This window comes from Ahaetulla prasina, chromosome 4, assembly GCF_028640845.1.
Source record: "Ahaetulla prasina isolate Xishuangbanna chromosome 4, ASM2864084v1, whole genome shotgun sequence".
Lineage (NCBI taxonomy): Eukaryota > Metazoa > Chordata > Lepidosauria > Squamata > Colubridae > Ahaetulla > Ahaetulla prasina.
This window is the reverse complement of record NC_080542.1, coordinates 15,890,663-15,905,125: the sequence shown is the minus strand read 5'-3', so window position 1 is coordinate 15,905,125 and position 14,463 is coordinate 15,890,663. Positions and strand designations below refer to the sequence as shown.

Here is a 14,463-nt window from a genome sequence, read left to right as displayed (position 1 = left end):
GTTCTTTAAAATACATGGCAATCCAGTGAGTTTAAGATTGCAGCAAACTTTTAGTGATTGTAAAATATATTTATTTCCTCTTACATGCTTTCTTTTTTTAAAAAAAAAATATTATTGAATATTTTACACTTTTAAAACCAAAGACAAAGAAAAAGACAAAAATGGAAAAAAAGAAGAAAAAAAGAAAAAGAAAGAAAGAAAAAATACACATACACCAAACAGTAAAATACAAAACATAAGTAAGAACATTATATAATATTTTTACAACTTTCTGCATTGATAGTTGTCTTTGCTTTTAAATTCAATTCTTCTATATAATCCTTTAGTCTTATATAACCATCTTAACAACTCTTGTAACCAAAATTGTTATATATATTTGCATCCTATTTATTTACATAGTCAACGTTTTATCCTTGCCGACATTCAATATTTTTGGTTTTCAGTTAATCACAATTCAATTCATAAATTTATTTCTTATTTTGATTTCTATTTTCTAGCTACATATAGAATCTATTCCACACTTTATAATAGTCCGAACCATCTCTTTCTTTAATCTCCATTGTCATTTTATCCATTTCTGCACATTCGAGGATCTTTTTAATTACTGTTTCTTCAGGTGGTGTATTGATCTTTGTGCAAGGGTGATTCTGGCCGCCATTAGTATGTGCAATATTATGTAATACAAACTTTTCTCCACTTTCATATCTATTATTCCTAAGAGAAACCGCTTAGGTTTGAAATCTATCCTTCGGACTGTAATCTCTCCTAGCCACCTCTTAATTTTATACCAATTTTTTTTAACATTGGGGCACATCCACCACATATGGTAGTATATTCCTAATTTATGGCCGCATCTCCAAGATTTGGGTGATATGTTTGGTACCTATTTGCCAATCTCGCTGGTGCTAAATGCCATCTATAAAACATTTTATAGATTTTTTCTTTATATGTTACTGCCATCATCAATTTATAATTTCCCCCCACAATTTTTCCCACACTCTCTTTCATTCACACTTATCCAACATCTACAACTAGGCTGACAGAGCACTAGCCAGAGGGACGGAAGCTGTCAAGTCTGGGATCCCAAAATGACTCAAAAATTGGGCAGGCTTTAGGACCCCTTTTATCCCCACAAAATCCTTGCTTTGTTGGTGGGGAGGGGCTTCCTATGCAGGCTCAACTCCTTTGTTGGCGAGAATTGAGGAGAGGGTTTGCCATATGCTCAGGCCAGTGGTGGGATTCAGCCGGTTCTCTCTGGGTCATGCGAACTGGTAGCGGCGACTGAGGAAGGCTCCGCCCACCTGCTTGGACATAATGCGTTTAAAACACATTTGCCATCTGCAAACCATTTGTCATTCTGCATACGCAGAAGACCGTGTGCATGCGCAGCGGTTGTGTGTGCACTCACACATTTGCGAATCAGTAGAGAAGTGAATCCCACTTCTGGCTCAGGCCCAACTTTTGTCCTTTTGTTTCGTTAACGACTTGCCTCCTTTTCCTGAGGGAGCTTTTCCTGGCTTTTCTCCATCCGGCTTACATGCCTTCACCACTTTTAGGTATGCTGGTTTCAGCCTAGGTCTCACAGCACTTGCTCAAACACCAATTGGTTTTTGAATCTTTAATGTGAGAACTTTTTTTTTTTTAAAGTGCTTATGTTACAATTGAACGAAGGATGTTTTAAAATATCACATGGTGCCATAGAGCAGGGGTGTCAAACTCAAGGTCTGCAGGGCCGGCCTGGAAACAGCTGCAGTGCCTCTGCCAGCAAAAATGGAGCTCAGGGGCCTGCATACAGCCTCCCCCCAGCTCAATTTTAACTGGCAGAGGGCTGCAGGAGGCTGTTGTGGCTGAAAACAGGGCACACAGCTCTATTTTTGCTGGCAGAGCAAAAAAAAGTAAAAACAAAACAAAAGGAGAAATGTTTCCCCTTCTGCATTTGAGCATGCAAGAAGGAACAGGAAAGGAGAAAGGGAAAGAGGAAAGGCAAAGAAAAGAAAGATGGGAAGAGAGCAAGGAAGGAAAAGAGAAGTCCTGCCTTAGCACTTGGCCACTACAGATGCCGCTGACACAAGTGACATTGAGCTGGCCATGCCTACCATGGCCATGCCCATCCCAGCCTCCAAGATTAAACAGAAACCTGATGTGGCCCTCAATGAAATTGAACCTGCTGTAGAGGAACTTCTTTCTCAAAGCCTAGAAAAGCCACAAAGGCCAGGTTCTTGAATAAGTATTTAAATTCACTTTAGGAAATGTAGTAATGAAGGAGATAGTGACAGGAATGTGAGAAGGGAATTGATCATGAAGAGCTTGTATGAACTTTTGATCTAACCTGACCTATACCCTGGCTTCAAACAACCGACACTGTTAAACTCTGGAAACTTTTGCAGGTATAAATCATGGGCCAGTTGTGGCCGGCGTCATTGGAGCTCAGAAACCCCAATATGATATCTGGGGAAACACTGTGAATGTAGCCAGTCGAATGGAGAGCACAGGAGTTCTGGGGAAGATACAGGTAAATACAAAACCTTTCTGTGATGTCTTTTCCCCCCCTGTGTTTTGGGTCCTAGAACTCAGGGGTGGGATTCAGCCGGTTCGGACCGGTTCTTGTGAACCGGATATTAATTTTAATCTGGTTTGCCGAACTGGTTGTTCCAAGGACTGGCTGACCCCGCCCACTCCACCCTGCCCTCCCAGGAGTCTCAAAGCAGCCCATTTTGGATGCCAGGTAAGTGCAGGGGGCACACGGAGGCTTTGGGAGGCAGAAAATGGGCCTACTAGAAGTCCGGAAATGGGCCTGTTTCCGGCCTCCAGAGGGCCTCTGGTGGCTGGGGGAGGCTTTTTCGCCCTCCCGGAGGCTCATGGAAAGCCTCTGGAGTCTGTGGAGGGTGAAAAACAGGCCTACTGGAAGTACTGGAAGTCCAGAAAGGGGCCTGTTTCTGACTTCCAGAGGGCCTCTGGTGCCTGGGGGAGGCCGTTTTCGCCCTCCTGATTGCTCCAGGAAAACCTCCGGAGTCTGGGGAGGGCAAAAAACGGCCCTACCAGAAGTACCAGAAGTCCAAAAATGGGCCTTTTTCCAGCTTCTGGAAGACACACAAAGTGAACTGTTACAACCAGTGAATCCCACCACTGCTAGAACTCCTGGTTCTATCTTTGCAGCCATTCAACAGATTTAGATGAAATAAACCTATAGTAAATATAAATGGAGTTGGAAGTTACTGAAAGGAACACCTAATATGGTTCTTCCTCCTAATAGTAATACAGAAAGGTAGCATCCTTTCCTTTGTTCCTGGAATTCATGGATCAAAGGAAGGGAGATGAAGATCTACATATGTTTATACCTAAAGACATCTAGCTGAACTCTGCTGGAGGCTGGCTTCCAGGCTATCTGGCTGCCAGGCTACCTTTGTCAGTGAAATACTGATAGGAAAATGATCTTGTTCTTTTTATCCTAAACCCACTATCTCTATTGCTTTGTTTATGTAAAATGTGATGGAAGTATTTTTTTTTAAATCATTCTATTGAAGGATTATCCCATTAACCGATTTTTGTGAACTTCCTGGTGGTCTTTGAACTTGGTTGCTTGCTTGCAGATATTTCATTACCCAACTAGGCTAACATCAGTACCACACTCAAAGAGAATCAAATACTTTCAAGTTCAGCACTAAATTATTGATATACTGTTCTATTAAATCTTATTTTTGGGATACAAAATTTTTTCTAGTGGCCTCCACAGAACGTTATCCTAGATTTGCACTTTTGTGCAATAGGTTTGGCTATGGCAAATCTAGATAGCTTACTAAAAAGCAGAGAAATCACCCTGCCAACAAAAGTGTGTATAGTCAAGGCCATGGTTTTCCTAGCTGCAATGTATGGCTGTGAAAGTTGGATTGTAAGAAAGGATGAGTGCCAAAAACATTGAGGCCTTTGAACTCTGGTGCTGGAGAAGACTCCTGTGAGTCCCTTGGACTGCAAGGTAATCAAATCAGTCAGTCCTAGAGGAGATCAACCCTGACTGCTCTTTAGAAGGCCAGATCCTGAAGATGAAACTTAAATACTTTGGCCACCTAATGAGAAGGAAGGACTAACTGGAGAAGAGTCTAATGCTGGGAAAGATTGAGGGCAAAAGAAGAAGGGGACAGCAGAGAATGAGATGACTGGATGGAGTCACTGAAGCACTAGGCGTGAACTTAAATGGACTCCAGAGGATGGTAGAGGATAGGAAGGCCTGGAAGAACGTTGTCCATGGGGTCGGGATGAGTCGAACATGACTTCACAACTAACAACAACAATCTTTGTCTGGTAAAAGGCTTTCCCCTAAAGTAAACATTTTTCTGAAGTGTTTTTGCTCTATGGCTACTTTTTTGTATGCCCTTTCCTTTTATTTATTTATGAACCACATTTATATAGAATAGAATAGAATAGAATTTGTTTTTTATTGGCCAAGTGTGATTGGACATATGGCTGCAGTTGTACTTTTGGTTCAAGATTTTTGAGCTGAATGCCAATAGATTCCAGGAATGTTGTGCATATTCACATGGTGGCTGATTGCATCAAGGTCAACCACTCCATTAGAGTAGGAGAGAAAATAATCTATGCCTGACATGCTTATGAAGAGTCACCTACCCACCTGGAACCACATATCAAGGACTGGGGTAGCTTGGTCTTATTCGTGGCCTTCATTCATGTTGGCTTTAGCTCAGCAAATCAGAAATGCGTCAGTTCCTTGCCATCATTTGACATTCTACAAAATAACCTAGACCAGAGGTCTCCAAACTTGGCAACTGCGGGCAACTGAGGAATTCTGGGAGATGAAGTTCACAATTCTTAAAGTTGCCAAATTTAGAGGTCCCTGCGCTATACTTACTGTAATCAGGGGGGCACATGCGGATGGACTAACAGTGGTTTAACATTTACATGCTTTCAAGTGATACAGTATATGCAAATTCAATACCACAAAATGGTCTGCTTTTTGATTCAGATAAGAAAAACATCGTTGGGAAAGTACCCCTCCCCCCCAAAAAACCCCCAGATACATCTTCTGCAGAATCAGTGTATGCTTTGTTTCCTGTCTTCTACAGGAAAGTTAAAAGAAGGACCTTGCCTGAAATGCATTAAAATTATTATTAGTAATTGTACCAGTGTATCTAGCACCTCTAAGTTCAATGCTTCCCCTTTGCTTCTTTCATTCAGCTCTAATTTAAGCCAACGACAATATATTTAATACCTTTCTCTCTCTTTGAAACTACATACAGCCATAATCCAGAGAAGCAAAATCTCCAGAGATATATTACGCTCCGGAGATAATTTCGCATTTTCATTCTATCTTTAACAATTGTGCTGATGAAATTCAGCAGGGTGGGATCAGAAGGATTCTAGGGACTGCAGAAAGAGGAAGCAACTATTCCATGTATGGCACTGAGGCTAATAATTATTATGCCATTTCACCCAGGGGTGGGATTCAGCCGGTTCGGACCAGTTAGGACAAACCGGATGCTAATTTTATATCTGGTTCACCGAACCCGTAGTTATAAAGACTGGTTGGCCATGCCCACCCTGCTCCTCCCCTCCCAGGAGTCTACACATAGGACATTTTGGAGTCCACACGGAGGCCCTGGGAGGGCATAAAACGGGCCTCCCAGAAGTTCCAGAAGTCTGGAAATGAGCCCATTTCCGGCCTCCAGAGCCCAAGGGAGGATGTTTTCTCCCTCCCAGAGGCTCGAGGAAAGCCTCCAGAGCCTGGGGAAGGTGAAAATGCCCCCCACCCTGCTGTGGTGCAGGAGGTTGAGTAGGCCTTGCCCACCATGGCCATGTCCACTGAGCAACCAGTTGCTAAAATTTTTGAATCCCACCCCTGATTTCACCCCACCATAACAAATCAATTTAATTTCTACATTAGTTTTACTTGCTTAATCTGGTTGAAACCAACTGGACTAAGAGAACAGCTATGTAGATGGCTTGCTGAGCCTGCTTTCATTTTTCTGTTGAGACATTTTCACCTGAAAGTCTATGAAGATTCTCAATTCTCAATGATTGTCCCATAGATGCTTTCCCCCACCCCAAAAAAGGTAACTGGACTTCCTTCTTCTTCTTCTTCTTCTTCTTCTTCTTCTTCTTCTTCTTCTTCTTCTTCTTCTTCTTCTTCTTCTTCTTCTTCTTCTTCTTCTTCTTCTTCTTCTTCTTCTTCTTCTTCTTCTTCTTCTTCTCCTTCTCCTTCTCCTTCTCCTTCTCCTTCTCCTTCTCCTTCCCCTTCCCCTTCCTCTTCTTCTTCTTCTCCTCCTCCTCCTCCTCCTCCTCCTCCTCCTCCTTCTTGTTTTCTTGAAAACATTTCGCTTCTCATTCAAGAAATGAAATGCTTTCAAAGAAAAACAAAACAAGAAAATCCAGTTGCTTTTTGAAAAAAAAGGCATCTTTGGGACTTCAGTTGAAAGTTTTGACATCTTCTTGGCCCAAATAAAATCCAAAAGTTCTTCTTCCCATTAATAAAAAGTTATACCATTCTATAGTCATACCATAAAGGAACAGTAATAAGTAAGTTAAAATTGGTGAATGAGAGAGAACAAAAATAACTGTACAGCTATATCTAAAAAGGTTGAATCATAGCAATTGGACCAAAGTTTATGAAACTGATTTGTTTCATTACTCATCCAAGTAACTTCTTCAGTCAAAACGAAAAAAAAATTAAGTAGGTAGAGTCAAAGGGTCATTGGAATGTCAAACTTGATTTCATTGAGGGCCACATCAGGGTTGTATGTGACTTTGGGGGCCGCGGTGGGTGGGACCAGGGTGGGCATGGCAAGCTTGACATCACTTGTGTCAGGGGTGCCTGTGGTGGCCTGAATGTTCTGCCAGTGAAAACGGGCTCCGAATCTCCGTTTTTGGCTGCAACAGTCTCCTGTTGCCCTTTGCCAGTGAAAACGGAGTTTGGTAGGGCTGCATGCGCTCTGCTTTCACTGGCAGAGGCACTGTGGGCCAGTCCTTTGCTGTTTCCAGGGCAGCCCCGCTGACCAGATCTAAGCATGCTGCAGGCCATATCTGGCCCAAGGGTCTTGAGTTTGGCACCCCTGTACTAAGTCTTGCCATACCAACTGCAGGGGTTTCTCCCCAAAATATATTGCTAATGTAAATGAAGATTCAGTCGTCTAGCTGTAGCTATATCAACCACCTTTACACCCTCCTTCTTTCTTCTCCTAGGTCACAGAAGAGACGGCTAAAGCTTTGGAGACATTAGGCTACACCTGCTCCCTTCGTGGGGTTATCAAGGTCAAGGGCAAAGGTGAACTAAGAACTTACTTTGTCTGCACAGAAACAGCCCGTTCTTGCTCCCAAACACCAATGTTGAGCTAAATCTCATGGCATGGAATGAATCTGAGACTCCTGAGAGTTGGAATTATTGGCGAATTCCTCCTGGTACTTGGGGGACAGCAGGTGGCTTATTTTAACAGACCTTTCTGGTTCTGTCGGAAGAGGAACTTACCATGAGAATTGGGAGAGACAGAGCCGAAGGAAGTCCCGTTTTATCTTGTGTATGAGGAAACCTCCAGCTCCACCACCACAGCAAACCCATGTTTCACTGTAATTGCAAGTGAACAGAAGTGAGCCACTAAGAGCATTTGGTGATCCTCTAGAGAAGACAAGTTAGAACTTTCTCTGATCCAAAGGAAAAAAAAACTGCAATTCTCCAGTCAACTTGGAGGCAATGGATCCTACTTTGAGGACCTTCAGTGTTCTACATGTTTACTAATCTGCGGTGCTTGATAATGGCTTGTTCACAACCATCTTTCAGTCTGGTCAGGGCTCTACTGATATTACCAATCCGCAACCATCATGTCCAGAAGACTTTTAAACTCAACCCATTCTCGAACAAAATTGAAGATTGGCTTCATGGAGCCTCTGAAGATTGAGTACACAACATTGGTGACATTATGGATTGTGCAGATATCTCAACAGGCAGGTCGCATTTGAGGATAATTTGAGAATGAGGGCAGTAGAGAAGTTATTATTCTACTGGTATTAATGGGGTATTCTCTAGTTGCATAGAGCTGGTTGGGTATTGACTCAGATATATCTAATGGAAGTAGATTGGTAACAAAAAATGCTACCGTTTCCTGCCATTCCTTCTAGGTCAGCTTCCTGCTTGGCGCACCAGCAACACTTCTTCTTTTTTGTGTGGTTTGTGTGTTTTGCAATGCTGACATATGTTTGCTTGGCCAAATTTAAAAGCAGATTCATGTGGTTAAAGGAGCCTAACAACTAAGAGGCTCTCCTTGCCCCCTTGCCCCCGTCTCTCTTTCTTTCTTTTCCTTCCTTGTTTCAGAATAAAAGAATAAAAGGGACCTTGGAGATCTTCTAGTCCAACAACCAGCTCAGGCAGGGAACCTATAGCATTTCAGTTTCTTCTTAAAAACTTCCAGTGTTGGAGCATCCACAACTTCTGGAGGCCAGGTATTCCACTGATTAATTGCTGTATCCTTCAGAAAATTTCTCCTTGGTTCTAGATTGGTTCTCTCCTTGATTAGTTTCCATCCATTGTTTCTTGTCCTACCCTCAGGTGCTTTGGAGAATATATTGTCTTGGTCTTCTTTGTGGCAACCTCTTAGATATTGGAACATTGCTATTGTTATTCCTTCCTTCCTTCCTTCCCTCCTTCCTTCCTTCCTTCCTTCCTTCCTTCCTTCCTCCCTCCCTCCCTCCCTCCCTCCCTCCCTCCCTCCCTCCCTCCCATTTTCTCAGTCACTTCACTCTTTGAACTCAATGTAGAGTTGGGTGGGGAAAGATGGCAAATGTGTTTCAAACAATTGCAGCATAAAATTTACACACACACAAAAAGTGAGCGCACGGCACTGAGGTTTAATGTCTGCAATGTGGTTTTAAAGCAGGAATGGAAAATCCATGACCTTTCAGAGGCTTATCTACAACTTCCACCATCCCTTAGCTAATGGTGAAAGGAAAACCTGGGAAAAGCATTGCCAGACAGTTGAAAGGTGCGACATTCAACACTTCCTACCTTTCTTCCCTTAAAGTATCATGTTTAATAAGTTAGCTCCATTCTGTGGATTAAAAAAAAACCCCCTTTTCCTTGCCACATGGTTGAGTTTGTAATTTGCGCTGGTGTTGACCTGAATGTAATAGGAGCAACCTCTTCCTGAAACCTCCTTAGCTGAGATTTCCAGTCATTTACAATGAGTAAAAGCAAAAAAAATAAATAAATACTTGAAATCTGTTGTACGTTTTCCAGGAATTGTGTTATGCGGTGTCTTTTACAGATGTCAAAGGAGGCCTTGCCAGAAGAAAAAAAAATCTCTCTATTTCAGATCTGTGTGCCCCCCCCCACCCATCTTTCTCTCACTCTCTCTCTCTCTCTCTCTCTGTGCCCTTTACAACCAAAGCGGGCATATTTCAATTCTTGCAAAAATAAACAGTGTTATCTATTTTATTTGTACATCTTAAGTCATCCAAAGAGTTATTTGGTTGGTTTTGTGTTGCCTCTTTTCTGTTAACATTTACAGGGTTGCAGTTCTTGGCCAGTTTGTGGGTTTTTTTTAAAAAAAAGCATTTATTGGTGGGAGTATAAAAGCTTTGCTTTTACCAGGAAAAGAAAAGAGCCCTTAAATGCTGGCTTAAAGAGATACAAATGAGTTATATGAGAACCTGAAGGGTGCCAAATGAAACATGTTATTTATTTAGAAAATTTATATAGCCACCTACTTGCTCACAGTGACACTAAGCAAGCAATAAAAGCACTGTATAGAAAATAAAAATAACACAATAACCCACCCACAGTGACAACACACAGTCAAATGAGCCATTTGATGGACTCCAGGTCACTCTGGGTTTCCCAGGTCCAGGGGTGGGCTGCTGGGGATTCACAGAGGTTCAGGAGAACTCTAGCTAAGATTCTGTGTAGTTCTGAGAACCTTCAAATCCCACTCCTGGCTGGCCCCGCCCCACCTACCCAGCCCCTCCCAAGAGTCCCCATGCGGCCCGCTTTGGAAGCAGATAAGTGCAGGGTGCATGCAGAGGCTCAGGGAGGGTGAAAAACAGGCTACCGGATGTTTGGGCCCATTTCCAGCCTCCAGAGGGCCTCCAGAGCCTGGGGAGGCATTTTTTCCTCTCTCGGAGCTCAAGGAAAGTCTCCAGAGCGGAAGGAGGGCAAAAATGCCCTCCCCCCACCATGATGCAGGAGGCCAACTAGGCCACACCCACCATGGCCATGCCAACCCAGCAACCAGGCAGAGAACACCTTGCTAAAAATTTTGAAGCCCACCCCTGCCCAGGTCCACTGGCGAAACCAACTGTTCGGGGCTTTATGAAAGAGTATCAAAGTGGGATCCAGTCTAATTTCTGAAGGGATGAGATTCCAAAAAGAGGGAGCGACCACAGAGAAGTCCCTTCTGGGTCCCACCAAATATACTTCAGGACCTGCAACATTCCTTATCTCCCCATTCTAGTGTTGGTTTCAAAGTTCTTTTACTAGCATAGGTAAACTGGCACAGTTGGGTGAAAACCAAAACGGGATTCCAGTTCATCCCTCAGTAATACAAACCCCAAAATCTCCACCCTCATGACCCCTCTGCCGGTCACGTGCTCCAATCCCCAACCGTCCCATGTCGAAACATCACTCCAGCTACTCCTTCTCCAGATGCGAACTCAGTCTGACCTTGACTGGCAGGAAAAAAATGTTGTTATGTCTAATCATCCCTTGCACTATCACCCTCTTCCCCTCCTTTCCCACAGAGGGGAATTGTGGCAGTGTATGGAAGCCTTCGGCCAAATATGGCTTCCAAAGCTGACATCTAGTGGTTCAGGTAGATGTTACCAGATAACTTAGTCGCAAGACACGAAGGGCTTTATGTTGTGACACCAGCCCCCGAACCTGGCCCCATGCCCGAAAGTGACTCCGAGAGTGAGGGGGAAGGGCCAGTAAGGCTTACCTCAGGAGCACCGATGCCTTTGGCCCGGCTCCAGGAGCCAGAACCAGGCCAGTCAGAGGATGTAATGAGGCCGTCATCCCCTGATTCCTCCCTACGCCTTCAGACCCAGCTGATAATAATAATAATAATCAAGCTTGGATTAACTTCAGAAGATTAGAAAGGCGGTGTCATCAGAGGGAAGGGTGGGGCAGGAGCTCCACCCCACAGGATATATAAGGAGCTTTGGGACTGCTCTTACTCCACGGGGAGCAAAAGATTAGCTGAACCGTTTCAAAGGAGCTGAAGTCTTACTCTGCGAGTCATTTGTTTGAACTTTGACAAGCAGCTGTGATTTCTCTGCCAGGACTGATAAGAGCCGTGAATCCACTGGCTGAAGGCCAGCTCGTTACTCCGAAGTGGGGAAGGAAACAGAATACTTTACAGGTGACAACCAGCACCTTGAATTGCACTCAGAAGCAAATTGACAACCCATTGCAGCTCCCACTAGAGAGGTGGCACACGTGCACGCTGAGCTTTGCCCAAAACCATGCAGGCCACTGCATTTCAGTTCCTGAAAAACTGCTTTGCATTCAATATACCCGTGAAGGATGAGCTCGCCCGGTATACACAACCTTTGCATGAAACTGTCAACCCTTCCTCTCAGTCATCTAGCAAAGACAGGCTCCTGGCCATTTGTTTGGCCAAGAATATACTTCACTGAAACTGAAGTATTACAGAAGTAGCGCAAACTGAATCTGAGGTTTTTCTGTGCAAACAACACAAAGGAAAGTTCTCTCTCCTCTCTTCCCCCCTCCACCTGGTTATTCCCCCCCCCTGCCCCTGGTTATCTGCAAATGTCCAATCAGATTCCTGTATATTGTTTAGGAAACAGGTCTCAGTTCCATGGTCCCCAGCTCTACATATCCTTAGTTGACCTTGGCTGGCTTCTCACAGGGCTCAAGTGGGTTTCCATCCCCCTCTTCTTTGCATTCCAATCTCCCCCACCCCATGTGCGCTAATGTCAGGCTGTCAGCTCACGACTTTGGATAGGTGAGATGCAGCCATGACAGAATCATTGCTTGCTTCTTATCAGAAAATTAATTGTGCTGCATCAGGCTTCAGACATTCCTTCTGAGAATCTCTTCAGATTCCCACAACAAAATTACTCACCTGCTGATGGAGTTAACGGGAAGAATTTATAAGAACGTGCGTGACTCACATAACAATCTGGGAGTTGACAAAAATATTTCCTCCCCTCCCACTTTTCAGAATCTACATACAGTGCAGAAACATATGTCAAATTTCCCAAGGGCCTCCTGTATTAATTTAGAGAGGAAAAAGAATATTTCTTAGCTTTGATAAAAATTGCAGTGTGCTGCATGCAAACATGAGGGGTGTGTAAGGTTTGAAAACACAGGTGGTCCTCGACTTATACCGAGTCCAACATTTCTGTTCCTAAGCGAGATCATTCTTAAGTGAATTTTACTCCATTTTATGACCTTTCTTGACACAGTTAAGTGAGTCACTGCAGTTGTTAAATTATGAATATGATAGTTAAGTGAATTTTGAACTATGACACTGGAGAAGACTCCTGCGAGTTCCTTGGACTGCGAGGTGATCCAACCGGTCAGTCCTAGAGGAGATCAACCCCGACTACTCTTTAGAAGGCCAGATCCTGAAGATGAAACTCAAATACTTGGGCCACTTAATGAGAAGGAAGGATTCACTGGAGAAGAGCCTAATGCCGGGAACAATTGAGGGCAAAAGAAGAAGGGGATGACAAAGAATTTGTCTTGATTGCAGAAAATATGACTTTTGTAACAGAGTTGTTAATGCTTGGAATACACTACCTGACTCTGTAGTCTCTTCTCAAACTCCCAAAAGCTTTAACCAAAAACTGTCTACTATTGACCTCACCCCATTCCTAAGAGGACTATAAGGGGCGTGCATAAGTGCACAAAAGTGCCTACCGTTCCTGTCTATTGTTTCCTTTCAATGTATGTGCTTGTATATAATGTTGTGACAAATAAAAAGAAAAGAAAAAGAAAAGAAAAGAATGAGGTGGCTGGATAGAGTCACTGAAGCAGTAGGCATGAGTTTAAATGGACTCCAGAGGATGGTAGAGGACAGGAAAGCCTGGAGGAACATGGGGTTGCGATGGGTCGGACATGACTTCACAACTAACAACAACAACAAAGTTAAGTGAATCTGGCTTCTTCATTGACTTTGCTGGTCAGAAAGTCACAAAAGGGGATCATATGATCCCCAGTTCTTGCAACCATCATAAATACCAATCAGTTGCCAAGCATCTGAATTTTGGTCACATGACCATGGGGATCTGCAATGGTTGTCAGTGTGAAAAATGGCCGTAGGTCCCTTTTTTTCAGTGCCATTGGAACGCTGAACGGTCACCAAATGTACTGCTGTAAGTCGAGGACTAATTTGAAAAGTAGGTTTTCCAGTGCACAGGAAGGGAAAGATAGGATCTAACTGCAGCTTTTGAATGCAGCCGTGTTTTGTCCCATGTAGCTCTCCCAAGATCCTGGGGAAAGACACGGCTGCTTTCAAGAGTTGTGTTTCAGTATCTCTTGGTATTCTGAAATATCTTTTTGTGAAATCAAAATACTATCCGATCCCAAAAGCATCACTGGCCTCCTTGAAGGACTAAATAGGCTGATTATTTTGATTCACGACAGTCAGGGTTGTCCCAAAGCTTGCTGCTAAGCAAAGAACAAGATGGCAGACAAAGCTGGTAAGTTGCATCATGCTTTAGGGCTGTTTAAGAGACAGCATCCCTACATCCCCTCCCTGAAGACCAGAAAGGCAATCCTCAGCTTACAACCATTCATTTAGCAATCAAATTACAATGGTACTGAAATTCTGGCCCCAATTGTGGTTCTAAATTGAGGACTACCTGTAATTTAGGACATGGAAGGAAGGTAGATCTAGTGGGCCAATTTTATCTATTCTGCAATATTTTGGTCTCCTACCTTTCCGCTTCAAAACTTTCAATTACCCTTAAGCAAACCTTCTTTTAATCATAGTCCCAACAAGCAAACAAAATGTTTGTATAAGAAAGTCCACCATAAGATCCTGCTGCAGTGTTGCACAGTGAATGCCATCCAAATTTCAAACATATGCTGTTCCAATTTCCATTCTGTATTTTAAACACTTGTCCTTGCATGTAATTCTATGGCCAGGTGCTAATTATATATAATAAATATCTTTTTATTGTAATGTAGATACAAAATACAGTTCAACATGTTTGAGCATTAATTTCTCCTATTGGCCACTTAGAGGGATACAGTAATGTTTTTCCCCCCAGATATCAGGACTTAAGTTTTTTTTAATCAAAAAAGTTTTTTATTTCCATTTTCCAACATCATATTTATGTACAATCTATTATCCATCATTAATCATTAATTTTTATTTATTGCTGATTTGGGCCTGCCTGACTGCAACTTCCCTTCTTCACACCTCCCTCTACCTTCTACTACTTTCCCCTTCCTTCATCTCCTTCAGTTTACTACTTCCTCTCCTCCTTCTCCACTCC

The 14,463-nt window shown here is 43.1% G+C and overlaps 1 protein-coding gene across 6 annotated transcripts in view; it reads left to right on the top strand.

The window, feature by feature from the left end:
• ADCY4 (adenylate cyclase 4) overlaps positions 1–9,220 on the top strand; it is a 107,011-nt gene extending 97,791 nt beyond the window's left edge. For all 6 annotated transcript variants that reach the window (XM_058180816.1, XM_058180817.1, XM_058180814.1 and 3 more), the window contains 2 exons: positions 2,388–2,512; positions 7,192–9,220. In XM_058180816.1, coding sequence (XP_058036799.1) covers positions 2,388–2,512; positions 7,192–7,344 — 278 coding nt within the window. In that variant the 3' untranslated portion in view covers positions 7,345–9,220. The remainder of the gene's footprint in view (positions 1–2,387; positions 2,513–7,191) is intronic.
• Positions 9,221–14,463: the final 5,243 nt, after the last annotated feature.